We start from the raw sequence: 20,018 nt of genomic DNA, 5'->3' as shown, positions 1-20,018 counted from the left end.
GTCAGACAAACTGGCCTATAATTTCTTTTCTGCTGCCTCTCTTCCTTCTTGAAGAGTGGAGTGGCACTTCTAATTTTCCAGTCTTCCAGAACCATTCCAGAATCTCAGGTTTCTTGAAAGATCATTACTAATGCCTCCACAATCTTCTCAGCCACCTCTTTCAGAACGCTGGCATGTACATTATCTGGTCCAGGTGACTTATCTTCAAACCCTTCAGGTTCCCAAGAACCTTCTTTCTGGTTATGGTAACTTCACATGCTTCAGACCCCTGACATCTGGAACTTCCACCACACTGCTAGTATCTTCCACAGTGAAGACCAATGCAAAATACTTATTTAGTTCATCCGTCATTTCCTTGTGCCTTCAGCAGTCCGATATCCACTTTCACATCTCTTTCACACTTTATGTATCTGAAGAAACTTTAATATTATTGGCTAGCTTAAATTCATATTCCATCTTTACCTTCTTAATGACTTTTTTAGATGCTTTCTGTTGATATTTGAAAGCTTCCCAATCCTCTAACTTCCCACCAAGTTTTGCTCTATTATACACCCTCTCTTCGGCTTTGACTTCTCTTGTTGGTCATGATTGTGTCATTTTGCCTTCAGAATTCTTCTTCCTCTTTGGGATGGATATATCCGGTGCCTTCAGAATTGCTTCCTGAAATTCCAACCAATGCTGCTCTGCCATCATCCCTGCCAGTGTTAGAAACATAGAAAACCTACAGTACAATACAGACCCCTCGGCCCACAAAGCTGTGCCGAACATGTCCTTACCTGTTTACTAATCAATTCTGGAGAACTCCTCTCTCATGCCTCTGTAATTCCCTTTACTCCACTGTAATACTGATCAGTACATCTGACTTGTCTTGTATGAAAGACAAGTTTTCACCAATCAACTTCCCAGCTCTTTATTTCACCCCATCCCCATCTCTGGGTTTCAATATCACTTACCACCTTGTACTTCTTCCTTTCTTCCCCCACCTTCTTATTCTGACTTCTCCTCTTCCTTTCCAGTCCTGATGAAGGGTCTCGGCCCAAAACATCAACAGTTTATTCTTCTCCATAGATGCTGCCTGGCCTACTGAATTCTTCTAGAATTTTGAGTGTGTTGCAAGACAGGTTTTTCACTGCACTTCAATACATGTGACAATAATAAATCAATTTACAATTTAGGCAGAATTTCTTTCTTTGGGATTTGCCTTCTGTAGATAGGGAATACTTGGGCAATTTTCCACATTGCTGGACAAATGCTAATGTTGTAGCTGTTCTAGAACATCATTAGAATCGGAAACAGGTTTATTATCACAGGTTTATATTCATTGTTTTGAGACAGCAGTACAGTGTAAAGACAAACAATTATTATAAATTACAAAATGCAAAGTGCAAAAGAAAGGAATAATGAGGTGGTGCGCGTGGACCTTTCAGAGATCTGATGGTGGAAGGGAAGAAGCTGCTTCTGAATCACTCAGTGCATGTCTTCAAATTCCTGCATCTCCTCCCTGATGGCACTGAAATTATGGGTTGTCGAGTTCCTGAAAGTTCATCTATACTTTCAAGGTAGTAATGAGAAGAGGCATGTTCTAGATGGTGAGGTTACTTATGGATGGCACCTTCTTGAAGCACCGCCTCTTGAAGACGTCTCCAGTGGTGGGGAGATACTGGTCATACGAGATCAGAACTACTATTATACTTTTTAATACTACTTCATTGAAATGTCGAATGTGTACTCAATGCCACTGGATCAGTGACCCATACTCTTGGGCTGAAACGTTGACTGTTTATTTCCTTCCATAGATGCTGCCTGACCTACTGAGTTCCTTCACCATTTTGTGCGTGTTGTTCTGGAATGCACATTCAGTAATACGACCATTATGCTCCTACTCTCAGGTATATTCTGGACAACTCTTTGAAGGAAGGAACTTGAGGTTGCCTAGTCAACAGGGGGCAATGATTGTGGTGCTAATGCTGACATTCCTGTGCAATTAGGTTGAAAGTGAATGTCCTTCACCTCAATCAGACAGCCATGAAACGTGGCATTACCTGGTACGTGGGGGTCCGTCAGCCCTTGAGGGATAACCCACTGATCCACCTGCAGCTTGAGAGCATTGACCTCATCGATGTCACCAGGGACCCTGCAGAGAGAAGAAGGTGCACACAGGTATCAGCAGAGGTAGAATTTTATTCCGAGCCCCATACGACAATGATCAGCTCCCCTATGAAAAGCCTCCCCTGCACCCCCCCCCACGATGCAATGCATTTCAACTAACCACCTTCAGTCAACTGCAACACGCACCCCCCGCCCCCACCACTCTCCCTTCCCAACCGAATGTGAAACATGACTGTGAGCCACAGCGTTGCTAATAGCAGATTGATAGGCCAGGGCAGGGAGGAACATTGCAAATCATAAAACAAACAGTATAACTGATGTGTGTCTGAAATGATATTTCATTTTTAAAAGCCTTTGCATCTCTCTAATGCTCAGAATCAGAATCAGGTTTATTACCACTGGCATACACGTTGTGGAATTGTCGTTTTGTGGCAGCAGTACAGTGCAAGATATAAGAAATATTATGTTACAATAAACATACAAAATAAATAATGCAGCACAGAAAGAGAGCAACATAGTGACGTAGTGTTCAAGAGTTCATGGATCCTTCAGAACACTGATGGTGGAGGGATAGAAGCTGTTCCTATAATGTTGAATGTGTATCTTTGGGCTCCTGTACCTCCATAGTAATGAGAAGAGGGCATATCCTGGAATGTGAGGATCCTTACTGATGGATGCTGCCTTCTTGAAGAATTGCCGTTTGAAAATGTCCTCGACGGTGGGGATGCTAGTGCCCATGATGGAGCTGGCTGAGGTTACAACCCTCTGCAGCCTTTTCTGATGGCCTTGGCTTGTTATTCCTCTCTGTAGATGCTGCCTGATGGGCTGAGTTCCTTCAGCATTTGTGTGTGTGCTACTCTGTATTTCCAGCATCTGCAGAACCTCATCTGATCCTGTGCAGTGGCTCCTTCATACCAGATGGTGATGCAGCCAGTTAGAATGCTCTCTGAGGTACATCCTTGGAAAGGCATTCCTCAAACTCCTAATAAAAGATAGTGTGCTTCCTTCATAATAACCGCAGGATGGTGAGCTGTGTCTCTGCATTTGGGTCTGTTGGTTCTCCTGTAAAGTACCCCTGGGATATGAATAAGTGTGACATGTGGGAAATGTGATGGGACATTGTATAAGCACTTTTCCATTTTTGTTGAAAAATTTGATCTCTAGTTACAACATTGCTGTAGATGGGGACTCTCACCACCCAGACCATGCTCTCTTCATACTGCTGCCATCGGGAAGGAGACACGGAGCCTTAGGTCCCACACCACCAGGTTTAGAACAATCAGTCTTCTGAACCGACATGGATAACTTCACTCACCTGAACTCTGCACTGATTCCACAACCTACTGGAAAGGTACATGGGGAAGAGATGGTGCTTAGTCTCGGAATATTACAGCTCCAAATCAATAGTGGTAGCTAGCTTATGTTGGGGACTGATCAGCCACAGTCTAAGTTCATGGGGCAGCACATCCTCCACCAGTCCCTCTGACCATGGCCCACGTGCTGGGAGGATTGCCAAGGGAATCCAAGTGATGGAGTTCAGGTACAGTTCTTTCCTCAATGCTGTAAGACTTCTGAACAGTTGCCTCTTTCACATCCCTTTCCCAGTGGCATTACCATATTCTTGAAATCCTGCCTTTCTGTTTTAATCATTAGCTTCATTTGTCACATGTACATGAAAACATGGAAACATCCAGTGACCTGAGTTGTTTGCATCAATGACCGACACAGACTGAGGATTGTACTGGGGACAGTCCACAAGTGTTGCCATACTTCCAGTGCCAACAGAGCATACCCCCAGCTTACTGAGGGAAGGGCCTACTCTGCACTGTATCTCTAAATAAAATAAGTAATCCTAACCCTTACATCTTTGGAATGAGGGAGGAAATTGGAGCACCTGGAGGAAACCCATGTGTACAAATGTACACACTTACAGACTATGGTGGAATTGAACTTGTGATGCTGGTGCTGTGGAGCGTTACACTAACCACTACGCGTCACTTTAGTACTTCTTCTTGTACTACTTCACGTAGTGCTACAATTTTTGCAGTGTCGCTCTAGTTATTTTTGAATTTATTACACAGAATAACTATGGGGTGCCACAGCAGTGATAGTGTGACACTATTACAGCTCAGAGGTTTGGAGTTTGAAATTTAAACCTGCTGTCCTCTGTAAGGAGTTTGAATGTCCTCCCTGTGGAATGTGTGATTTTCTCTGAGAGCTCTGATTTCCTCCCACAGTCCAAAGATATACCGCTTAGTAAGCTAATTGGTCATTGTAATTTGGACTGTGATTAGATTAGGGTTAAATTGGGGATTGTTGGGTGCTGGAAGTTGTAACTCTAATTAAAATAAATATTATTACCATGTAGACTGTTGACTCATTTGAGTAAAGAATTTTATTGCACCCTGGTGTATATGACAATAAACAAATCCAAAGACAAGTTTGAACTGAAGAAACGAGTTAGTGGAGCCACAAAAAGCTACCTGAAGATGCCTTCAGTCTGAGCTCCATTGAGCTTCAGCACCTCCTCTGAGAGCCTGGTTTGCACCCACGGTAGCTGTCGGTCTGTGTAATGATCATTCTGCATGTTCATGATCTCTTCCAGGGAGCTGCCGAACATGGAGGGGCAGAAAACGGCATTGGTGGCATGTCTGATCTCATCTGCACTTGGTTTACGGAGACCCTGTGGGGATAAAAAAAACAGCAATGGTTCCTTTATTCTGGAGCAATAAACAACTGACTGGACAAATTCGATGGCATGAACAGCATTGAACAGAGATCATTACACCACACTACCTGCCCTTTGACCCATGATGTTGTGCTGACATTTGAACCTTCTCTAAAATCAATCTAAGCATTCTCTCCCACATAGCTCTCCATTTTCTTTTCATCCATATGCCTATCTATGTCCCAGTTGTATCTGCCTCTACCACCACCCCAGCAGCACATTCCATACACACACCACTTTCTGTGTAAAAAAAAAGCCCCTATACTTTCCTGCAACCACCTTAAAATTATGTTCCCTCATATTAGCCATTTTCATCCCGAGAAAATGCCTTTGGCTATCCACTCAATATTTGCCTCTTATCATCTTGTACACTTTTATCATGTCAACTCTCATCCTAATTTGTTCTAAAGAGAAAAGCCTTCCTCGCTCGCTCAACCTATCCTCATAAGCATCCTTGGGAGGAACTCATTACCACGATCAGGGAGGAGGTACAGAAGCTTGAAGACCCATACTCAAAAATTCAGAAACAGCTTCTTCCCCTCTGCCATCAGATTTCTGAATGGTCCACGAACACTATCTTATTATTTGTTTTTAGAATATAATTTATCAATTTTGTATGAGTTACTAATTAGTCACTGATTATTCTTAAAATATTTCTTATGGTAACTTGAATTTTTTTTAATGTATTGCTGCTGTAAAGCAACGAAGTTCATGACATACACGCAGTGGCCATTTTATTAGTTACTCCTGTACATCTGCTTGTTGATGCAAATATCTAATCAGCCAATCACCGAGCAGCAACTCAATGTGAAAAAGCACGTGAACATTGTCAGGATGTTCAGTTGTTGTTTAGGCCAAACATCAGAATGGGGAAGAACTGCGATCTAAGTGAGTTTCAGTGTGGAATCATTACACTGGAAAACAAAGATTTGGCTTCCTGATTACTTTTGGGTGTATCTTATGGATTCTGGGCTGTTGATCATGGAAATAACAATGAAATTGCCTATATTTGTTATTTTGATTCATAATTCAAGTCAATTAAAACGATGCCCAGAATGTAAGCTGAAAAGTTTTCTATCCTGTCCAGGCATGCGTAGGCAGGGCAGGTTTTAAAAAGGCTGTTCTAAGCATTGTGTTCACACATATATCAGTTTGTGATCACATTGATGTGAATGCTCTATGCGCCTCGCATATTGTGTGTACTCATTATAATAAAGTAATTGTATTTTCAGGAGTGCTGTGACAGCAAAATGACTCCCAATGTTGCAACAGCAGTGATACTTTCTGTTATAGAGATGGTTGTTGACCTCAGGAGGGCACGGAGTGACCACTCCCCACTGAACATCGACGGCTCCTCGGTAGAGATCGTAAAGAGCACCAAATTTCTTGGTGTTCACCTGGCGGAGAATCTCACTTAGTCCCTCAACACCAGCTCCATAGCAAAGAAAGGCCAGCAGCATCTCTACTTTCTGCGAAGGCTGAGGAAAGTTCATCTCCCATCCCCCATCCTCATCACATTCTACAGGGGTTGTATTGAGAGCATCCTGAGCAGCTGCATTACTGCCTGGTTCGGAAATTGCACCATCTCAGATTGCAAGACCCTGCAGTGGATAGTGAGGTCAGCTGAGAAGATCATCGGGGTCTCTCTTCCCGCCGTCATGGACATTTACACTATGTGCTGCATCCGCAAAGCAAACAGCATTATGAAGGACCCCACACACCCCCTCATACAAACTCTCCTCCCTCCTGCCGAAGCATTCGGGCTCTCACAACCAGACTATATAACAGTTTCTTCCCCCAAGCTATCAGACTCCTCAATACCCGAAGCCTGGACTGACACCAACTTACTGCCCTCTACTGTGCCTATTGTCTTGTTTATTGTTTATTGTAATGCCTGCACTGTTTTGTGCACTTTATGCAGTCCTGGGTAGGTCTGTAGTCTAGTGTAGTTTTTTTTCTGTGTTGTTTTTACGTAGTTCAGTGTAGTTTTTTGTACTGTTTCATGTAGCATCATGGTCCTGAAAAACTTTATCTCGTTTTTACTGTGTACTGTACCAGCATTTATGGTCGAAATGACAATAAAGAGTGACTTGACTTGACTTATATTTGTGGTGAGTATAAGCTTAAATCTCAAAGATGGAGCATGACTCCTCTTTTTAAGAAAGCCTGTGAGTTCTACTTTGGGTGTAAACTTGGCGACCGAGACAAAGCCTGGGCTTCTCACATTTGTTGCGCAGCAGGTGCTGTCGATCTTAGAGCTTGACTTAGATGTGCTCGGAAGTCAATGCCATTCACTGTCCCGATGACTGTGACTTCTGTCTGACGCGTGTATCTGCTCAGAACAAGAAACCCATTGAATACCCAATCTCCCTTCAGCTGTGAGACCTGTGGTGCGTGACGATAGTCTCCAGTACTGAAGCCACCAGACAGATGGAGTCTAGAGCAGGCAGACGGAGATGCCATGATGCACGGGCCAGGGATGGAAAACGACACTGATACTGAGACACTTTATGTCGCGTGAGCCTCATCTGATAACTCAATCTGAGTTAAATAACCTGGTCAGAGACTTGGGTTGGTCAAAGGCTCTACCCTCTGTATACACATGACTGTGTGACTAGGTATAGCTCAAATACCATCTATAAATTTGCTGATGATACACCCATTGTTGGTAGAATCTCAGCCAGTGACGAGAGGGTGTACAGGAGTGAGATATGCCAAGTGGTGAATGGTGCCACAGCAACAACCTGGCACTCAACGTCAGTAAGACGAAAGAGCTGATTGTGGACTTCAGGAAGGGTAAGACGAAGGATCACATACCAATCCTCATAGAGGGATCAGAAGTGGAGAGAGTGAGCAGCTTCAAGTTCCTCAGTGTCAAGATCTCTGAGGATCTAACTTGGTTGCAATGTATTGATGTAGTCATAAAGAAGGCAAGACAGTGGCTATACTTTATTAGGAGTTTGAAGAGATTTGGCATGTCAACAAATACAGTCAAAAACTTCTATAGTTGTACCGTGGAGAGCATTCTGACAGGCTGCATCATTGTCTGGTATGGAGGGGCTACTGCACAGGACCGAAAGAAGCTGCAGAAGGTTGTAAATCTAGTCAGCTCCATTATTAAGGACCTCTGGCACCCAGAGCATGCCCTTTTCTCACTGTTACCATCAGGTTGGAGGTACAGAAGCCTAAAGGCACACACTCAGCGCTTCAGGAACAGCTTCTTCCCTTCCAATTCCTAAATGGACATTGAAGATTTGGACATTACCTCACTTCTTTTTTTAACATACAGTATTTCTGTTTTTTTGCACATTTTAAAAAACCTATTCAATACATGTAATTGATTTACTTGTTTATTTATTATTATGTTTTATTTTATTTATTATTATTTTTTTCTCTCTGCTAGATTATGTATTACTTTGAACAGCTGCTGATAAGTTAACAAATTTCATGTCACATGCTGGTGATAATAAACCTGATTTTGATTCTGATTCTTAAGGAGAATTACTAGATTTAAGATTGAAAGGGTGAAATCTGCAGTCACCAAACACAAAAATTTCCGTGAAAGATTTCGATATTTGATACAGATGTTTCCCAGAATAACTAATGCCAAAATTAAGGAAGGCATTTTTGTTGGTCCACAAATCAAACAGGTGAACAATGACAGGCAATTTGAAGAACTTCACATGGGACCGGAGAAAACCACACGGAAGGCATTCAAGGTTTTTGATGAAAATGTCCTTGGCAATTACAGAGCTCCAAACTATATGTTGACAACATGCTTCAAGCATACAAAACATATGAAGTGCAATATGTCACTGAAGATTCATTTTCCGCATTCCCATTTAGACTTCTTCCCTGCAAGTCTTGGTGTTGTCAGTTTCGAGCAGGGTGAAATGCTGGCTAATTATTGTTGGACACTTATGTGAAAAGCCTCAGACACTGAGTACAAATGAAAATCATCAACAAAACATTTTTAGCTTAATTGGACTAATGCAAAGTGTCAGTACAGTTATGAAATTAGATGCATTATATTCAATAAAAATTAATTTCTTGTTTCTCTGAATTTCTATGTGATACAAGTAGTCTGAAATTATAATTGTATTCAGCTTCAAGTGGCCTATCACTACCACAAAATATTTCTGAGGGAGCAACACTTCCGAAAAAATTTGCCGTCCAGTGTCATTGGTACCAGACAGGGTGACAATAGACAATAGGTACAGAAGTAGACCATTAGGCCCTTTGAGCCTGCACCGCCATTTTGAGATCATGGCTGATCAACTACTATCAATACCCGGTTCCTGCCTTGTCCCCATATCCCTTGATTCCCCTATCCATAAGATACCTATCTAGCTCCTTCTTGAAAGCATCCAGAGAATTGGCCTCCACTACCTTCCAAGGCAGTGCATTCCAGACCCCCACAACTCTCTGGGAGAAGAAGTTTTTCCTTAACTCTGTCCTAAATGACCTACCCCTTATTCTCAAACCATGCCCTCTGGTACTGGACTCTCCCAGCATCTGGAACATATTTCCTGCCTCTATCTTGTCCAATCCCTTAATAATCTTATATGTTTCAATCAGATCCCCTCTCAATCTCCTTAACTCCAGCATGTACAAGCCCAGTCTCTCTAACCTCTCTGCGTAAGACAGTCCAGACATCCCAGGAATTAACCTCGTGAATCTACGCTGCACTTCCTCTACAGCCAGGATGTCCTTCCTTTACCCTGGAGACCAAAACTGTACACAATACTCCAGGTGTGGTCTCACCAGGGCTCTGTACAAATGCAAGAGGATTTCCTTGCTCTTGTACTCAATTCCCTTTGTAATAAAGGCCAACATTACATTAGCCTTCTTCACTGCCTGCTGCACTTGCTCATTCACCTTCAGTGACTGATGAACAAGGACTCCTAGATCTCTTTGTATTTCTTCCTTACCTAACTCTACACCGTTCAGATGATAATCTGCCTTCCTGTTCTTACTCCCAAAGTGGATAACCTCACACTTATTCACATTAAATGTCATCTGCCAAGTATCTGCCCACTCACCCAGCCTATCCAAGTCACCCTGAATTCTCCTAACATCCTCATCACATGTCACACTGCCACCTAGCTTAGTATCATCAGCAAATTTGCTGATGTTATTCTCAATGCCTTCATCTAAATTGTTGACGTAAATTGTAAACAGTTGTGGTCCCAATACCGAACTCTGTGGCACCCCACTAGTCACCACCTGCCATTCCGAGAAACACCCATTCACCGCTACCCTTTGCTTTCTATCTGCCAACCAGTTTTCTATCCATGTCAATGTCTTCCCCCCGATGCCCTGAGCTTTGATTTTACCCACCAGTCTCCTATGTGGGACCTTATCAAATGCCTTCTGAAAATCGAGGTATACTACATCCACTGGATCTCCCTTGTCTAACTTCCTGGTTACATCCTCGAAAAACTCCAATAGATTAGTCAAGCATGATTTACCCTTGGTAAATCCATGCTGGCTCGGCCCAATCTTATCACTGCTATCTAGATATGCCACTATTTCATCTTTAATAATGGACTCTAGCATCTTCCCCACCACCGATGTCAGGCTGACAGGTCGATAGTTCTCTGTTTTCTCCCTCCCTCCTTTCTTAAAAAGTGGGATAACATTAGCCATTCTCCAATCCTCAGGAACTGATCCTGAATCTAAGGAACATTGGAAAATGATTACCAATGCATCCACAATTTCCAGGGACACCTCCTTTAGTACCCTAGGATGCAGACCATCTGGACCTGGGGATTTGTTAGCCTTGTCCCATCAGTCTACTCATCACCGTTTCCTTCCTAATGTCAATCTGTTTCATTTCCTCTGTTACCCTATGTCCTTGGCCCATCCATACATCTGGGAGATTGCTTGTGTCTTCCTTAGTGAAAACAGATCTAAAGTACTCATTAAATTCTTCTGCCATTTCTCTGTTTCCCATAACAATTTCACCGAATTCATTCTTCAAGGGCCCAGCATTGTTCTTAACTATCTTCTTTCTCTTCACATACCTAAAAAAGCTTTTGCTATCTTCCTTTATATTCCTGGCTAGCTTGTGTTTGTACCTCATTTTTTTCCTCCCCTTATTGCCTTTTTAGTTAAGTTCTGTTGTTCCTTAAAAACTACCCAATCATCTGTCCTCCCACTCACCTTAGCTCTGTCGTACTTCCTTTTTTTTAAATGCTATGCAATCTCTGACTTCCTTTGTCAACCACTGTGGCCCCTTTCTCCCCTTTGAATCCTTCCTTCTCCGGGGGATGAACTGATTTTGCACCTTGTGCATTATTCCCAAGAATACCTGCCATTGCTGTTCCACTGTCTTTTCTGCTAGGATATCCGTCCAGTTAACTTTGGCCAGATCCTCCCCCATGGCTCCATAGTTTCCCCTGTTCAACTGCAACACTGACACCTCCGAGCTGCCCTTATCCTTCTCAAACTGCAGATAAAAACTTATCATATTATGATCACTACCTCCTAATGGTTCCTTTATTGCAAGATCGCTTATCAAATCCTGTTCATTACATAACACTAAATCCAGAATAGTCTTGTCCCTGGTTGGCTCTCGTACAAGCTGTTGCAAGAATGCATCCCGTAGGCACTCTACAAACTCCCTATCCTGTGGTCCAGCACCAACCTGATTCCCCCAGTTCACCTGCATGTTGAAATCCGCCATAACTACTGCGACATTACCTTTGCCACATGCCGATGTTAATTCCCTATTCAACTTGCGCCCAATATCTATGCTACTGTTTGGTGGCCTGTAGACAACACCATTTGGGTCCTTTTGCCCTTACGGTTCCTCAGTTCTATCCACACAGACTCTACTTCTCTTGACCCTATGTCCCCCCTTGCAAAGGACTGAATCTCATTCCTCACCAACAGGGCCACCCCACCCCCTCTGCCCACATTTATGTCCCTACGATAGCACCTTTGTATACCCTTGTACATTCATTTCCCAGGTCTGATCTCCCTGCAGCCATGTCTCCGTTATCCCAACAACATCCTAGTTACCCATTCGCACCTGAGCTTCAAGTTCATCCGCCTTATTTCTGACACTTCGTGCATTCAGATATAGAATTTTTAGCCCATTTCTCCTCTCTCTGTTTGAATTGCTGCCTATTGTGCTTAACACAGCTCCCCAAACTCCTATCGGGCTTTACGCCCCTAGAATTTTGTTGTCCTTCCTAAATTTACTTATTCTTTCAACACATTTAACTCCATGTTCTGTCAGACCATCCCTCTGTACATGTATCCTCTTTATTACTTGTTCCGCCTCACCTTTCTCTACTACACACTTAATATTCCGGAACCGTGTAGTCCCCACCTGTCCTTTATTCTTCCTCTCGCTACCCTCTCTCACATTCTGGACACTTACCCCCTGCAAATTTAATTAAAACCCCCCCCTCCCCCCAAGAAGCACTAGCAAACTTCCCTGCAAGAATGTTAGTACCGCTCCAGTTCAGGTGTAAACTGTCTCTTCAGAACAGATCCCACCTTCCCTGGAACAAAGCCCAATTATCTACAAACCTGAAGCCTTCCCTCCTGCACCATCCTCTCAGCCACGTATTAATCTTTATAATCTTTCTGTTCCTTCCCTCACTCACACGCGGCACAAGTAGCAATCCTGAGATTGTTACCCTGGAGGTCCTGCTCTTCAGCTTCGCACCTAACTCCCTGAACTCCCTACGCAGGACCCCCTCACTCATCCTACCCATGTCATTGGTCCCTACATGGACCACAACATCTGGATTCTTGCCCTCCCTCTCGAAAATAACCTGCACCCGATCTGAGATGTCTCGGACCCCGGCACCAGGGAAGCAACATACCATCCGAGACTCCCGATCTTCCCCACAAAATCTCCCATCCGCCCCCGATTATAGAATCCCCTATCAATACCGCTCTCTTCCCTTCCCTCCTCCCCTTCCTAGTTGAGGGTCCAACCTCAGTGCCAGAGACAGGACCACTGCAGCTTGTTCCTGGTAGGTCATCCCCACCAACAGTATCCAAAACAGTATACTTATTTTTGATGGGAACGGCCACAGGGGTGCTCTTCTCTCTCTGTCTGCTCCCCCTGCCTCTCTTGACTGTCACCCAGTTGTCTACCTTCAGATAACTCTTATCTATTTCTGCCTCTGCCTCCCGAATGATCCGTAGTTCATCCAGCTCCTGCTCCAATTCCCTAACTTGGTCTGATAGGAGCTGCAGCTGGATGCACCTATTGCAGGTGTGGTCATCAGGGACAACTGGTTTGAGGATCTCAGAAACTGCTGATCTCCTGGGATTTTCACACACAACCGTCTCTGGAATTTACAGAGAAGGGTGTAAAAAAACCAAAAGAAAAATCCAGTGAGTGGCAGTTCTGTAGGTGAAAATACTTTGTCAATGAGAGAGGTCAGAGGAGAACAGCCAGACTGGTTCATGCTGACAGAAAGGAGACAGTAACTCAAATATCCATTCATTGCAACGGTGGTGTGTTGAAGAGCATCTCTGAATGCACAATGCATTGATGGGCCACAGTAGCAGAAGACCACGAACATACACTCAATGATATAAAATAGTGGTCGCCAACCCGTCAATTGTGATTGACTGGTCGATCTTTGAGACTTTCCCAGTAGATCCTGAAAAAAAAGAAAAATAAATACACAAATACTATGGAGAGATTGTTTCCAGGTTGCGGGGTTTTAGCTCCATTTTTTCTGCCCAGTGCACATGCGTGTAACTCCCACGCACTACGCAGTGTACTTCAGTGGTCCCCAACCACCAGGCCGTGAGGAAACGATGTGAGTCAGCTGCACCTTTCCTCATTCCCTGTCACGCCCACTGTTGAACTTGAACGCACACGAGGTCATCAGTCGCCTAAATGCAGTGACACCCTCGCGCCAGGGATCACTGGTTGGCCTTGGCTAAACGGCCACCTCGTGGGGCCAGTGGGAATTGCCATTGCTACCGGCCTGGAGCGCGGACAGATGGGTGCCGCCTCTAAACCTATTTAGCACATCAAATGTTTGTGGGGAACCCGGTGCCAAAATATTCGCAGACCACCTAATTCGGGCTCAGGGTTTCGTAAGTAGCAGAGCAGCTACCTCGCTGTGATCTACTGAAACAAACTTTTGTCGGCCAATAGATCCTGCAGTGGGGGGGCGGGTGCGCACCCTGTCGCTCTCCTCACTCGGTCGGTCACTCTCTCCAGACTGCAACCGCTGCGGCCCCGGCATGGGGACTCCAGTCCTGACCTTGTCCTCTCACCCCACCCACGACCAGCCGCACCTTGCCAAGGCGGTGGGAGGCTGGAGTTCGGGCTTGGAGGCTGTCTAATGAGGAAATGAAGCTCTCAAAACTGCTTCGGTACCCTGAGTTCAAGCACCCTGCACTTAAAGTCAAACTCGTTGAGTTTTGTGAACGTCAGCAAGCGGGACAGAAGCTAAGCGCTGAGAGCCGTGAAAACTAAATTGTGGAATAGACTGGACATAAGGAACCTGCTTCGAGTATCGCTGTATTCCGGTCATGTTTAACAGCCCCCCCACCCCCCTGTTGGCTGGTCCGCAAGAATATTGTCAATATTAAACCGGTCCGCGGTGCAAAAAAGGGCGGGTACCCTGGGTGTACATTATTTCTACTTCCGGGTTGTGGGGTTTTACTTCTGGTCTTTTCTGCCCCGGTGCGCATTCGTGTAACTAATCGATCTGGGGTCGATCTTGCCTTTCACTAAGGCTGAGGTAGGGGATCTTGGGCTTAAAAAGGTTGGTGACCACTAATATAAAGCAACACACAAAATGCTGGACAAACTCAGCAGACCAGGCAGCATCTATGGAAAAAAGTACAGGGCCGAGATTTTCAGGATCTGCAGATTTTCTCTTTTTCCTCAGTGATAATAAACCTGATTCTGAATTGTCGATGCGTTATGTCAAAGCCCTACATCAGGACTGCGTGCAGAGAGGGGAGATGATGAGGGGTGTGATGGGGAGGGGTTGGTGGGTAATTGGTGGAGCTAGGGAGGTTGAAGGATGAATGGCAGATGGAGCTAGGTAGGGGAGAGGGATGGGTAAAGTGGCTGATAGATGGGAGGGAGGCAACAAAGAAAAAGAAAATGGAGCCATGGGCAGAGAGGGTAAGGTGAAGGTTGAGGTAGATACTGGAAGGAGATAAGCAGGAGTATAAAGATCACCAGTGCTGGGGTGTGTTAAGTAAAGGAGGTGATAATGGGGGAGGTGATAATGCGATAAACTGGATCAGCAAATTTGTGGATGACATCAAGACTTGGGGTGTAGTGAACAACAAGAAAGACTAGCAAATCTTGCAGCAGGATCTAGTCCATATGGAAAAGTGGTTGATGGAACTTAATGCAGACAAGTGTAAAGTGTTGCACTTGGGAAGAACAACTAGGGTAGGTCTTATGCGATGAGCAATAGGGCACTGAGGAGTGTGATAGAACAGGGGGGCCTGTGAATACAGATTCACAATTCCTTGTAAGTGGTGTCTCAGGTAGATAGTAGAAGGAAAGCTCTTGGCCCATTGGTTTTCATAAATCAAAGTACTGAGTACTGGAGTTGGGATGTTATGTTCAAATTGTATAAGGCGTTGGTGAGATTTAATTTGGAGTATTGTGAGCAGATTTGTCACTTACCTATAGAAAAGATGAAAGGGTGCAGAGAAAATTTACAAGGATGTTGCCAGGCCTTGAGGACCTGATTTATAGGGAATGGTTAGGTTAGGCTTGGAATGTAGATGATTGAGGGGAGATTTGTTAGAGGTATACAAACCTATGAGGGATATAAAAAGGGTAAATGCAAGCAGGCTTTTTCCACTGAGGTTGGGTGAGACTAGAACTAGAGGTCATGGGTTAAGGGTAAAAGGTAAAATTTTTAAGGGGAACTTCATCACACAGAGGATTTTGAGAGTGTGGAACAAGCTGCCAGTGGATGTGGAATCAATTTCAACACATAAAAGAAATTTGGATAGGTATATGGAAGTCAGCAGTATGGAGGGTTATTGTCCAGGTGCAGGTCAATAGGACTAAGGAGATTAACGGTTTGGCACAGACTAGATGGGCTGAAGGGCCTGATTCTGTGTTGTAGTGTTCTGTAACTCTATGAAACCAGGGCTACATAAACGAGGGAGAGCAGAACAGAATAGCAAAAATCTACAGTGCAGAGACAGGACATGGGGCTCAACTAGAAGGTTAGAGTCATGACTATTGGACTGGTAATCCAGAAACTAAGGGATACTGGAAACATGGTTCGGAAAAAGAGAGATATCTACAATAAATATAGGCAGCATGGAGTAAGTGAGGTGCTCGAGGAATATAAAGAATGTAAGAAGAATCTTAAGAAAGAAATTAGAAAAGCTAAAAGAAGATACGAGGTTGCTTTGGCAAGTAAGGTGAAAATAAATCCAAAGGGTTTCTACAGTTATATTAATAGCAAAAGGATAGTGAGGGATAAAATTGGTCCCTTAGAGAATCAGAGTGGACAGCTATTTGTGGAGCTGAAAGAGATGGGGGAGATTTTGAACAATTTCTTTTCTTTGGTATTCACTAAGGAGAAGGATATTGAATTGTGTAAGGCAAGGGAAACAAGTAGGGAAGTTATGGAAACTATGACGATTAAAGAGGAGGAAGTACTGGCGCTTTTAAGGAATATAAAAATGGATAAATATTCTGGGTCCTGACAGAATATTCCCTAGGACCACGAGGGAAGTTAGTGTAGAAATAGCAGGGGCTCTGACAGAAATATTTCAAATGTCATTAGAAACGGGGTTGGTGCCGGAGGATTGGCGTATTGCTCATGTGGTTCCATTGTTTAAAAAGGGTTCTAAGAGTAAAACTAGCAATTATAGGCCTGTCAGTTTGACGTCAGTGGTGGCTAAATTGTCAGTGGTGGAAAGTATTCTTAGAGATGGTATATATAATTATCTGGATAGACAGGGTCTGATTAAGAACAGCCAGCATGGATTTGTGCGTGGAAGGTCATGTTTGACAAATCTTATTGAATTTTTTGAAGAGGTTACGAGGAAAGTTGACGAGGGTAAAGCAGTGAATGTTGTCTATATGGACTTTAGTAAGGCCTTTGACAAGGTTCTGCATGGAAGGTTAGTTCGGAAGGTTCAATCGTTAGGTATTAATATTGAAGTAGTAAAATGGATTCAACAGTGACTGGATGGAGATGCCAGAGAGTAGTGGTGGATAACTGTTTGTCAGGTTGGAGGCCGGTGACTAGTGGTGTGCCTCAGGGATCTGTACTGGGTCCAATGTTGTTTATCATATACATTAATGATCTGGATGATGGGGTGGTAAATTGTATTAGTAAGTATGCAGATGATACAAAGATAGGTGGCGTTGTGGATAATGAAGTAGGTTTTCAAAGCTTGCAGAGAGATTTAGGCCAGTTAGAAGAGTGGGCTGAACGATGACAGATGGAGTTTAATGCTGACAAGTGTGAGGTACTACATTTTGGTAAGAATAATCCAAATAGGACATACATGGTAAATGGTAGGGCATTGAAGAATGCAACAGAACAAAGTGATCTAGGAACAGTGGTGCATTGTTCCTTGAAGGTGGAATCTTATGTGGATAGGGTGGTGAAGAAAGCTTTTGGTATGCTGGCCTTTAATAAATCAGAGCATTGAGTAAAGGAGTTGGGATGTAATGTTAAAATTGTACAAGGCATTGGTAAGGCTGAATTTGGAGTATTGTGTACAGTTTTGGTCACCAAATTATAGGAAAGATATCAACAAAATAGAGAGAGTACAGAGAAGATTTACTAGAATGTTACCTGGGTTTCAGCACCTAAGTTACAGGGAAAGATTGAACAAGTTAGGTCTTTATTCTTTGGAGCGTAGAAGGTTGAGGGGGGACTTGATAGAGGTATTTAAAATTATGAGGGGGATAGATCGAGTTGACGTGGATAGGCTTTTTTCATTGAGAGTAGGGGAGATTCAAACAAGAGGACATGAGTTGAGAGTTGGGGGCAAAAGTTTAAGGGTAACATGAGGGGGTAATTTCTTTACTCAGAGAATGGTAGCTGTGTGGAACGAGCTTCCAGTAGAATTGGTAGAGGCAAGTTCGGTTTTGTCATTTAAAGTAAAACTGGATAGGTATATGGACAGGAAAGGAATGGAGGGTTATGGGCTGAGTGCGGGTCAGTGGGACTAGGTGAGATTAAGAGTTCGGCACGGACTAGAAGGCCTGTTTCCGTGCTGTAATTGTTATATGGTTATAAACCAGGAGGGATGACTGAGAGATGTGTTGAAAGTTAAATAAGATAAATCAGTGATATAAAAATGAAAATGAGTAATGGCGATCATTAGACTGTTAAGCAATCAGTCTCCATCATCCTTGTGGGAACATTGATCCTCAGTGACATAAGTTGCCCTCAGCTATTCTCTACAATGGCCAAGTAAAATCACTCAGTGGTGTCAAAGTGTCATGACAAAAGACAGATTAAGAAGAAAGTAGGACCAGCAACCAAGTACCAGTCTAATACATTGGAGCAGACACTACAAAAGCACACACTGGTGTTCTATTATAAGACATAGAAACACAGAAAACCTTCAGCACAGTACTGGCCCTTTGGCCCATAAAGTTGTGCCAAACATGTCCCTACCTTAGAAATTAAACATGTTAAGCATTAAACATGTTAACATTCATTTTGAGATTATATTGGAGAATAAAGTTGCAACGTTTGCTGTGTGGCCAGAACTATGTGACCAGCCTTGTGTTTGCTATTTACTATGTATCCAACTTATTAGCCAGAATGTAATCTCTGTATTGTCTCTGTACTATTGAATGCATCAGTGCCTTGAGAATGTAGCTAACAGTGAAAGTAAGCATGTAGAGATAACGGTGGTAGACGGGATCGTGGAGTGGTGTGATGGTATGGGAACCAGTCAAGGCCGGGAAGGGGGACACGTGTTCCAAGGAGTAGACTAGACAGGATTGTGCGATGGTGTGATGGTATGAGAACCAGTCAAGGCACTAGAACAAGTACATGCCAATGAAACTAAGATAAGAAATTACTATAAAGAATACTGTGAACTAGGCTCGGCATACAATTAGTGATACGCTCATTAATTGTCTCAGCTTTTATTTGCAAATAAAGGCTTAAACTTCTCGAAGAACCTTCTGCGTCTCCTGGTTATTTAAAGAAACCACGACAAGAACAGGAATATAAAAGCAAGGTTGTAATACTGAGGCCTTTTTTGGTCAGACTGCAACTGGAGAATTGTGACATTTTGGTCACTTTATCTAAGAAAGGTTGTGATGGCATTGGAAAGTGTCCAGAGGTGGTTCAGAAGAAAGATCCCAGTAATCAATGCGTTAATTTATGAGGAGTGCATGATGGCTCTGGGTCTGCACTCGCTGGAGTTTAGAAGAATGAGGAAGGATCTCATAGAAACGTATTAAGTATTGACAGGCCTAGATAGAGTAGATGTGGAGAGAATGCTTCCTGTAATGGGGGAGTCTAGGACCAGAGGACAAAGCCTCAGAATACAATGTTGTCTCTTTTGAACAGAGGTTAAGAGGAATTTCTTTAGCTAAGCAGAGGGTAGTGATTCTGTGGAATTCATTGCCAAAGATGGCTGTGGACGTCAAGTTACTTGGTATATTTAAGGTGGAGCTTGTCTAAAGTTACAGGGAGAAAGCAGGAGAATGGTGCAGAGAGGGATAATAAATCAGCTATGGTGGAATGGCAGACCAGACTTATTGGGCCAAATAGTCTGATTTTGCTCCTACAGTATGTCTAATGGGTCTAGTGTCTAGTGTAGGAATGATATACGTGATTAGTTCACACCATAGGTGTTACATTCTGGTTGTTGGAGATGGAAGCAAAGGTGGAAATTTAACTGGAGCATTCAAAAGGGAGGTGGATGTGTGTCTGAAATGAAAGAATTTAAGGAGCCATGGAAGGCAGTTGGGATCCAGCTGGAATCAACTGAGTGGTTACAGACCAAAGCTGCAGACTGGCCATCCCTGTCGTTTCACCACTTTGTGACTCAGTTCCACAGTGACATGCAAGGCTGGTGCGGCACTGCATTAATAATCCTGGTGCAGGAATACTGCAGCACAGTGCTATAGGCCTGCAAAAGGAAGGAAACATAGGAGCACATGAGGGTGGAAAAATCTCCATAGCCTGACAACACAGGAGGACATTGCTAAGTCTGGGATGAA

General features: G+C 43.5%; 1 protein-coding gene across 1 annotated transcript in view; it reads right to left on the bottom strand.

Moving 5' to 3' along the window:
* arhgap39 (Rho GTPase activating protein 39) overlaps positions 1-20,018 on the bottom strand; it is a 561,273-nt gene that overhangs the window by 28,418 nt on the left and 512,837 nt on the right. The window contains exons 9-10 of the mRNA XM_059971678.1: positions 4,593-4,792; positions 2,043-2,134 (exon numbers count right to left, since the gene is read on the bottom strand). Of these exons, the coding sequence (XP_059827661.1) occupies positions 2,043-2,134; positions 4,593-4,792 (292 nt within the window). The remainder of the gene's footprint in view (positions 1-2,042; positions 2,135-4,592; positions 4,793-20,018) is intronic.

This window comes from Hypanus sabinus, chromosome 6 (assembly GCF_030144855.1).
Source record: "Hypanus sabinus isolate sHypSab1 chromosome 6, sHypSab1.hap1, whole genome shotgun sequence".
In the NCBI taxonomy this organism is placed as follows: domain Eukaryota; kingdom Metazoa; phylum Chordata; class Chondrichthyes; order Myliobatiformes; family Dasyatidae; genus Hypanus; species Hypanus sabinus.
This window is presented reverse-complemented; position numbering and strand designations above follow the sequence as displayed.